The sequence below is a fragment of the Eremomyces bilateralis genome (assembly GCF_010015585.1).
Source record: "Eremomyces bilateralis CBS 781.70 unplaced genomic scaffold P152scaffold_1, whole genome shotgun sequence".
NCBI lineage: Eukaryota > Fungi > Ascomycota > Dothideomycetes > Eremomycetales > Eremomycetaceae > Eremomyces > Eremomyces bilateralis.
In genome coordinates this window covers 1,511,577-1,520,348 of record NW_022985067.1, presented here as the reverse complement: position 1 = coordinate 1,520,348, position 8,772 = coordinate 1,511,577, and the positions used below count along the sequence as shown (strand labels likewise).

The 8,772-nt window shown below is 52.5% G+C and overlaps 5 protein-coding genes across 5 annotated transcripts in view; 3 read left to right on the top strand and 2 right to left on the bottom strand.

The window, feature by feature from the left end:
• Nucleotides 1-295, top strand: part of P152DRAFT_407905 (HET-domain-containing protein) — a 2,907-nt gene extending 2,612 nt beyond the window's left edge. Inside the window, exon 2 of the mRNA XM_033676908.1 lies at nucleotides 1-295. Within this exon, the coding sequence (XP_033538983.1) occupies nucleotides 1-157 (157 nt within the window). The 3' untranslated portion in view covers nucleotides 158-295.
• A 509-nt stretch (nucleotides 296-804) lies between these two features.
• P152DRAFT_453925 (uncharacterized protein) lies at nucleotides 805-1,502 on the bottom strand. Its single transcript, XM_033678485.1, has one exon. The coding sequence runs from the start codon at nucleotides 1,367-1,369 to the stop codon at nucleotides 1,196-1,198; it is 174 nt and encodes a 57-aa protein (XP_033538982.1). The 5' UTR covers nucleotides 1,370-1,502; the 3' UTR covers nucleotides 805-1,195.
• A 218-nt stretch (nucleotides 1,503-1,720) lies between these two features.
• On the top strand, nucleotides 1,721-3,381 carry P152DRAFT_453924 (epoxide hydrolase 1). Its single transcript, XM_033678484.1, has 3 exons — nucleotides 1,721-2,203; nucleotides 2,262-2,459; nucleotides 2,508-3,381. Exons 1-3 carry the CDS (start codon nucleotides 1,879-1,881, stop codon nucleotides 3,227-3,229), a joined length of 1,245 nt encoding a protein of 414 aa, XP_033538981.1. The 5' UTR covers nucleotides 1,721-1,878; the 3' UTR covers nucleotides 3,230-3,381.
• Nucleotides 3,382-3,383: 2 nt separating this feature from the next.
• Nucleotides 3,384-4,249, bottom strand: P152DRAFT_510601 (uncharacterized protein). Its single transcript, XM_033682671.1, has 2 exons — nucleotides 4,099-4,249; nucleotides 3,384-4,043 (listed from the first exon to the last, which is right to left on the bottom strand). The coding sequence occupies exons 1-2, from the start codon at nucleotides 4,220-4,222 to the stop codon at nucleotides 3,484-3,486; spliced, it is 684 nt and encodes a 227-aa protein (XP_033538980.1). The 5' UTR covers nucleotides 4,223-4,249; the 3' UTR covers nucleotides 3,384-3,483.
• Nucleotides 4,250-5,187: 938 nt separating this feature from the next.
• Nucleotides 5,188-8,651, top strand: P152DRAFT_510600 (uncharacterized protein; the record flags this gene model as incomplete). The annotated part of the gene is made up of 6 exons (XM_033682670.1): nucleotides 5,188-6,833; nucleotides 6,962-7,190; nucleotides 7,259-7,482; nucleotides 7,544-7,800; nucleotides 7,853-8,110; nucleotides 8,170-8,651. 6 exons carry the CDS (start codon nucleotides 5,188-5,190, stop codon nucleotides 8,619-8,621), a joined length of 3,066 nt encoding a protein of 1,021 aa, XP_033538979.1. The 3' UTR covers nucleotides 8,622-8,651.
• Between the last annotated feature and the right edge of the window lie 121 nt (nucleotides 8,652-8,772).

The following is an 8,772-nucleotide window of genomic DNA, read 5'->3' as shown; positions in this document are numbered from 1 at the left end:
GGAATCAAGGCCGATGGAAGGAGGCCGAAGAGCTGGAGGTGCAAGTGATAGAGACGAGAAAGAGGGTGCTTGGCGCAGAGCATCCAGACACGCTGATCAGCAGGACCAACCTCGCATTTACGTGGAAAGGTCAAGATCGGCAGCAGGATGCTACTAATTTAATGTCGGAATGCTTAGCGTTGCAGGAAAAGGCATTAGGTATTGACCATCCTCACACTCAATCTTCACTGGCGACTCTCCTAGAATGGAGTAATTAGGATAACTATATCTAATTTCTTATCTACTTCAGCCGAATAAATCTCTATATTTTAGGCACAACTATCATAAAGCGAAATCTAAGCTGTTAGACTTCAATTAACTTACTACTAGACACGCACGTGACACGGTCTGGATGCGCAAGGTCTGCGATTACCAAGTTCCATTAATCTAAACTGAAGAGAAAGAAAAGGAAGAAATCTCCCAGCGCCTTTGTGCGCGAGATATCGACTCCTCTCTGCTGTCCTGACACACAGCTCCCACATGGCTGCTCCTTGATAATCCTCCATGCAATCCACCAGCCACACCCAAGGGCCCAGGCCACAGGTCTGGGACCATAACATACGTAAGGAAATTGCGATGTTGTGGGCTGAGTGGCTCGTTCCTCCACGTAGAGAAACTGGGCTATTGCTGGGCTAGGCTGGTGAGTGGTGACCCGTTCCTTCACGCAGCGAAATCTGCTTTACCAAGAGTCTGCCAAGGCGCATCGAATTAGAGAGGGGCTGGTGAGATTTTCCCACCAGCGCCAGCGAAGGGGCTGGGAGGGGATAGTATCCTCTCAACGCTCTCATTCTTCCTTCTTCAAGGATCAGTCTAGTGAAAATGGGTATACATAAACCTCAATTGATTATCAGCCGAGTCCAGTGATACTCGTTGACCACTCGTGACCTATCACACTACGCTCCTCTTTGTGTGTCCTCACAGCTTCGGACGAGGGCCACAAGAATATCGTCGAGGTGCTGCTCAGCAAAGACGCCGACGTGAACGCACAAGGTGGAGACTACGGTAACTCGCTGTAGGCCGCTTCGTTCGGGGGCGATAAGGATATCGTCGAGCTGCTGCTCGGCAAGGGCGCCGATGTCAACACGCAAGGTGGACTGTAAGGTAGTACACTCTTTGCCGCTTTGGTCCGGGGCTACTGATATCTTCAATCCGCTACTTAATAAGAGGAGATTTTAACGAACAATATCAAAAGGATTGAAGAACTAGACAGAGACAGTAACAGGTTTATTTTCCTCTGAACGTGTTCATGCCTTCCCATATCGCTCCCTGCTTTCCTGTTACATTTCTCTAGTATATTTCCAACTTCTTCGAAGCGACCAACAAACGGCATATCAAGGACCGAACATAAGCCCCAGAGAGGTGTGAAGGTTGTATATATACTGGCCTAGAGTGTAGTATTTACGTAGTGACGGAGTACTCTAGTGGTAGCCTCTATATGCCGAAGAGGAAGGTGAGCATGAAATTACTACTACTTGCCACTGTGTTGTTTTGTAGAATCAATGGTCTTGATTGCTGAGATAAAGTAATTAGCTGGTTTACCACGAAACGAAAGGTGAAGAAAGGGAGAGCAGGAACGAAAGTGGTCGTAGGAAGGATGAGTAATCACTTCGGTGAAGGTCGGCATAACAGCAGCTCCGCATTCATGTACCGAATTCTCATCCGGCTATTAGCAATCCCCAGTCTCGTACCGAACGTCATGGTATCCATCACACTTGCACTGTACTATGTAAGCAATGATCTGTAGAGCGTGTTGGAGCTTGAACAATTAGAAATCAACGTGAGCGATAGCTTTAAAACATCGTAAATCCACTGATAGCTTGCTTCCGAATCCGCATCAAAATGTCCGCCGCGCCATTCCAAGTCTCCTTCCCGGAAGCCGGGATCGACGAGCTCAAGTCGAAGCTCTCGACCGTGACGTTCCCCGGCGAGATCCCGCTGGGCGAAAAGGATAAATGGGAACGCGGCGCCCCGCAAGCCGAGATAAAGAGGTTGGTGGAGTATTGGAAGGATGGGTTTGACTTCAAGGCTGCGGAAGCGGGATTGAACACGATGCCGCAGTTCACGGCTCCGGTCATGGTGGACGGCTTTGGGACGTTGGATATACACTTCGTGCATCAGAAGAGCGAGGTGGAGAGGGCAGTGCCGTTGCTGTTTGTTCATGGGTGTATGTCACAGCCCGTTGATCTGGATGATCTGGATGAGACGAGCTGATCTGTCAACAGGGCCAGGCTCGTTTATCGAGGTGCAGAAGCTACTTCCGCTCCTTAATGGCGATGGGAAGGGTCCGTCATTCCACATCGTAGCGCCATCGCTGCCAAACTTCGGCTTTTCGGAAGGGGTCAAGAAGCCCGGGTTTGGAGTCGAGCAATACGTCGAAGTATGCCAGAAGCTGATGCAGACGCTCGGATACACCCAATACGGTATGCTATTTCGTCCCAGCGCAAATCGGCTTCGTTAACTCTTCCTAGCTTGCCAGGGCGGTGATTGGGGAATGTATATCACCCGAGCCCTGTCGCTTCTCCATCCCGAGAGCGTCAAGTCCGTCCACATCAACATGATCCGCGCCGAACCCCCCTCCTTCACCTCCAACCCGCTCCTCTGGCTCCAGCACGCCCTCACCCCCTACTCTGACGCCGACAAAGCCGGCCTCGCCCGCACCGCGTGGTTCGCGAAATCCGGCCGCGGCTACTTCATCGAGCAATCCACCAAACCCCAGACGCTCGGCTACGCGCTCGCCGACTCGCCGGTCGCGCTCCTCGCCTGGATCGTCGAGAAGCTGCACGACTGGACTGACGCCTATCCCTGGACGGACGATGAGATCCTCACGTGGATCTCGATCTACTGGTTCAGCCGGGCCGGCCCGGCGGCGTCGGTGCGAATCTACTACGAGATCATGCACCAGAGCACGCCGCGGATGACGGATCGGACGCGACTGGAGAAGCACATCGTAGGGGTGCCGCTGGGGTTGGCGTACTTCCCACGGGAGTTGACTGTGATCCCAAAGACGTGGGCGCGGACGCTGGGGAAGGTGGTGTGGGAGAGCACGAGTGGGAAGGGGGGGCATTTCGCGGCGTGGGAGCGACCGGATGTGATTGCGGGAGATTTGATTGCGATGCATAGGAAGGGTGGGCCATGCTACGGGGTGGTGAAGGGGGGGAATGGTTATACCAAGAATGTGGCAAGGCTGTGAACCTAGTCAAGGAGCCTTGAAGTGTGCGAGTTACAAGCGTTTGGAATTTTGTGTATGTTATCATGGAAGGTTTGTACATTACACCTATCTCATTACCCCGGTATCCCCCAGATTTTCATAGTAGTAAATTCCACCATGAATTTCCAATGGCAACCCGCTCACTGACCTCATTATATTCGGCCAAGGATCCCAATCCTCAACGCAAACAGATGCACGATGGCCAGACCGGAAACTAGGATACCCCAGAATAACAACTAGAACAGAGCCAGCATAGCGAGCAGCCCTGACAAAAGACCCATCCGTTCCACCGAAACCGACGAAGCGGCGCCCGTAAAGCTAGGCGGCGCCGGCTTCGATGCCGACGGACCCGTAGTCGGTTTTGATGGCTTGCTGCCCGACGGCTTCGGCGGTGTCCCGGTCCCTCCACTTGGAGGCTTCCCTGAGCCGCTCGGCTTCGGTGCGTCAGGGGTCTTGCTCGACTGGCACGCCTCGCACGGGACCGGCACTACGGTTACCTGCGTGAGGGTGGATGGCTTCGGCGTCTCTGGGGGCGGCTTCGAGCCGGGAGGCTTGGTGGGTTTCGGGTGGGGTTCCTTGGTGCTTATGGATGGAGGCTTGCTCTGCGGCGGCTTCCCGGGCGTGCTTGGTTTCGGGCATTCGTTGCCCGGGTGCTTGAAGGGCTTGTTCTTCTTGCCGCAGAGGCCTTGGAGCTTGTCAATGATCTTGTCGCTGCGGAAGCTGTCGCCGCATTCGCTCTCGGCGCAGTCGAAGAAGCTGGGACCGGCGTCGCAGTCGTCGGATTTGCTGCAGATGCCTAAGTGATATGATGAGCTGTAACGTCTCATATGGCCGGGGTTAGCGTCGCTTACACTTGAGGTCAAGAAGATCGCATCCGACCTCCTTGATACATTTCTTGACACAAGGTGGAGGCAAGAAGGTCGCGACGGCGGTGTGGGATAGGAGGGCAGCGCCCAGGATCCATGATGCCTTCATGACTGACAAGATAACGAAGAATTATTTGAACTAGTAGCCAACAGTAACACTTTCAAATATGCTATGGACACGTCAAACGAACGACTAAGGACTGCTGATGAGTAACGACTGTGAGCAAAACGAAACGATCAACCAACGGCTTTATGAGATGGGATGTTAAGAGGAGGGACAAGGTCAGATCGCGGCCTCAACCTGATCTCTTGAGGGATATTTGTACGATCCATCTCGCGCGGCTGAGTATATTATTCTCGATTGTAGCCCTTGTAGGCTTACCTGATTTTAGGTCAAGATATTAATTGCCAATGTCAAAGCAGGATGGGGAGACGGAAGGTGAAGCCTCAATATGGATGTTTTGATTAAGGAGGCTTTCAGCCACTTGGAGGAGATCGCTGATTGGACAATCGCCTCAGGTAGAAAGGCGACGATTAGGGGTGCCTGGCTCCGTTTGTTTCGAGTTGAACTGCGTGCTCCTTGAAGGTTTTCGGACCTCCATCTTAGTCGCCGCTTTTCTGATCCCGATGTCTTAGTCTTTGCCTATGTTCCAATAATTATAGGCATGGCTAACTCTTTCCTTTTGATAATGCCCTTCAAGCGTCGCCAATGACGTGGTAGCCGCGTGCACTCGTCAAGCGGACATCCCGCGACTTGCATCGTCCGTCCAACACATCTGGAGTAGTGCAACCAGGTGAATCACCACGAAAAGCTCCCGAAAATAGGAGCATTCCGATCTTCCGTTGCTCTTAATATCTCGTGATTAATCTGCCTTCTGGATCCTTTACGAACTCAGCGTGGTTGATAGCCTCGTTGCGCTTTGTCCAGCCCTTTTCATTCCCCCTGTCGCCTATCATTCTACGTCTGAAGTCTCTGGTTTCCTCGGTTCGCACCACGCGTGGCAGTGTTACTCACCTGTTTAAACCAACTGAAACGTCTGGTCCCCGGATCTGCATCCCTCCCGTCCTAAAACCATGACAGAACTAGCCGCATTCGCCTTTGATGTCGCTGGCGTCACAGGCTCGCTCGACAAGCTCTATGACGGTTGCGTCAAAGGCTATCGAGCCTTCACCGCATCAAACAATCTCGGACCTAATACCTTGCGCTTGCTTGCAAGAATCCGGATTGAAGAATTCCGACTCCTGTCATGGGCCCGCCAATGGGGTGTGGAGAAAGATCAATTTGATCGGTGGCAGGAGTTTGGCGGATGGGGTGCGGAAGGCCTCAAGGATCTGGCCCGATTGATATTGAGTCGGCTGTTGGAAACCATTATGGACTGCGAGAAGTTGGAAGACATTTACGGGCTCCAGGAAGAGTCGCCTGGATCTGTCGACAAGGATTTATACAGCAGAGCGGCCGACCCCAGAAATTATACGGGGAATCAATTACCAGACGGTTGGATATTGCGCGCCAATTGGGTGATTGATGACCCCGAGAAATTCGAAGTGCTGTTGAAAGACCTTCGGGCCTTAAACGACAGGCTCGAAAAACTGTTTCCACCCAGCCATGTGGGGCTATATCGGCGTTCCTGGACGAGCGAGCTGTTGCTTCAAACCCATGATACTGGACACTTGGAGATATTGGCATCGGCTACGGATGGTCCATACCCATACCTGAACAATCTGGTCCATCTGAAGCAATTGCGGATTAATATGGCGATGGGCCATCCTTTCCCAGTGTTGTCTTCGCAGTTGTCCGTGCCACGGAAGCAGATCTGGGCACGTGGCATGGATGTTCCCATCGAAAAGCAGCCACAGCGTGCCTCAGGCCTCTTCAAAAAGCTGGATCTCTCCGGTAATTATCACCCGCCAGGTTCAAATCAGACGAGGCATATGGATGTTCCTATCCTCATCGACTGGATCCCTTACGATACCGAGAAAAAGGGTATCCTTAACAAAGAAATTCGTGACGCTCTACATAGAAGGATAGACGACCTTGCTCGGTTGCTGTATTCATGTAACTCGAGGAATCCGGACTTGCATATGTTGGATTGTTTAGGATACACCGATGACGCCAGGTTTAATCGCTTCGGAATCATCCATGCGTGCCCGGTTGTATTCACAACGCTCGACACGGCCAGTTCGAAGCGTGCGCAGTTCCCGACTCTTCATACGATGATGAATGGTGCAAACAAGAGCGCACCCGAGCTTGATGTGCGGTTCCGACTGGCTAGTATCCTGGCAACGACGCTGTGGTCATTTCATTCTCTCGACTGGCTCCACAAGTCGTACTGCTGTCACAACATCATCTTCTTCGGCTCGCCAACGTCCGGACACCATGATCTGTCCGCACCGTATGTCCTGGGACTGGATTCGTCTCGTCAGCACGATTTCACTGAAATGATCTACGACCCGATGCATGGCACAGGCAACGAGGAGGTCCTCATGTACCGGCACCCTGAGTCCATGGGGGTGTGGAAGAAGAGTTTCCACAAAGGGTTCGACATTTATGCCCTCGGTTTATTGCTCCTCGAAATCGGCATGTGGAAGACGCTGGAATGGAAGTCTCAGTACTCGGGAGCCCGAGAGGAATTTAAAGCCAACGTCCTTCAAAATGAGGTCCCTGCCTTGGGAGCGAAAACCGGCACTCGCTATCATCGGCTGGTTTTCGAATGTTTGCAGTATGAGTGGGAGGAAGGAGCCACCCACCAAAGACTGGGAACCTTGACTCCGCACCAGATGATGGAACGGGTTGTGATGGGGTTGGACGAACTTAAAGTGTGATTGAAGACGGCCACTGGCATTGCAGGATTGCCGCTGGCATCGACCACACCACTGCAGATGGCTATTATCGCAGGATAACGCATGGAACGACCGGAGATCGATATCGCCCCCCCATCGATTGGGTTGCCGCTTCCGATTATGTTGTCGCAAGCCGTCGCATCATAATGGCGGAACCCGACCTCTCAATCATCTATTCTAGCCTCATCACTGCCATTACGTCGTATACCCGACATTATTACGTCTATCGCTTAACGGTACTTTCCGCTAACAGTCGCTTTGGTAAAGCTTACTATATCTTGTGGACACTATGGACAAAGTTAAGGAGAAAGTCCTACTCCGGATTCAGAATGCCCAAACATGGATGCAAAATGCCCAAGCATGGATTGAGGACTCCTATGGCGACATCAAGAAGAAAGGCATATTCTGGATTCAGAATGCCCGTGCATGGCTTGGGAACCTCAATGCCAAAATCCAGACGCGCCTCCGTGAGTCGATGGGTCGGATCCTGGTCGATCTGTCCTACGTGACAGACTGGCTTATTCTCCTGTAAGCGGTCAATTCACTTGCTACGCCGTGAGATCTACCGATGCTAAGAATGATGAATCAGATCCGCCTTCGGCATTGGGATCGGGCTCAACTATGTGACGCCTGCAATTCGGCCGTTCTCTCTCAACGATCCCTCCATTTCATATCCATTCTTAGGCCAATCGATGAACCAATACTTGCTATGGACCATCTCGCTCGCGGTGCCGGCGGTTCTCATCTTGATGGTCGAGCTCATCGTCCTGGGCCTGCGGTGTCGCACGGAACGATGGGCTCCGTCAGACGCCTTCATGAATCCCCATTTCCGTTGGAACTTGCATGGTGCGACTTGATTCAATCCTGACGCTTTTGAAGGTACTAACGCCGTTTCCAGTTGGGTATCTCGGACTCGCAATGAGCTTCGCCGTTGGATTCGTCTTGGTCCAAGCGATCCAGACACGCATCGGCAAACCGCGACCGAACATGATCGCTCGGTGCCATCCGGAACTATCGAGGATTAAAGAGTACACTGTCTCCACGGTTACCACGGGATTATTTCAAGATAAAATCTACGTCTCTCCAGGCATTTGCCAATTCCAAGATGTAGAACTGCGGGACGCGTTCAGGAGCTTTCCTAGCCGTTATGCAACTCGTTTGTATTCCCACACTCGACCCCAGGTGCGGAACTCATTCACTAACCTGTTGCATCAGTCTCCTGGTCCGGACTGTTCTACTTCTCGCTCTACTACTGCTACCGGTTTGGCGTCACCTTCCTTCACATCAACGACCAATCCGGGCTGTTTCCGGCCCACAACGTGTCGGGCGCCGCCGCCGCCGCCCCGCTATATCTCTTCATCGCCCCGTTCGCCACCGGATGCACCGCCTTAATCGTCACCTGCTCCCGATACTTCGACTACAACAATTCCGGGATCGATGTCATTGCGGGCGCGCTCCTCGGGATAGCGAGCGCGTGGTTCGCGTTGCGTTGGTATCACCCGGCGTTCAAGGCCGGCGAGCGGGAGGCATGGAGGCCGAGGAGTAGGGGTCACGCATTTTGGGCGGGAAAAGTAGAGACGGTCGATAATGGAGGGGTTGAGATGCACGGGGCGGCATTGTCATCATCCACTGCAGCGGACTCATCGTCATTGTATACTTCTAGTTGATGGATTTGCCATGGGTTTCACAGATAGGGGGATAAGATATGAAATCATTGCTTCTTCTTCGCGCATATATGCTGGTATTTAAGTGATATGAGTTATCCAACAGTTCTGAGTGGTAAGTGAGTTCAGCGATCCCTGCCGTTGCTCTCGGGCC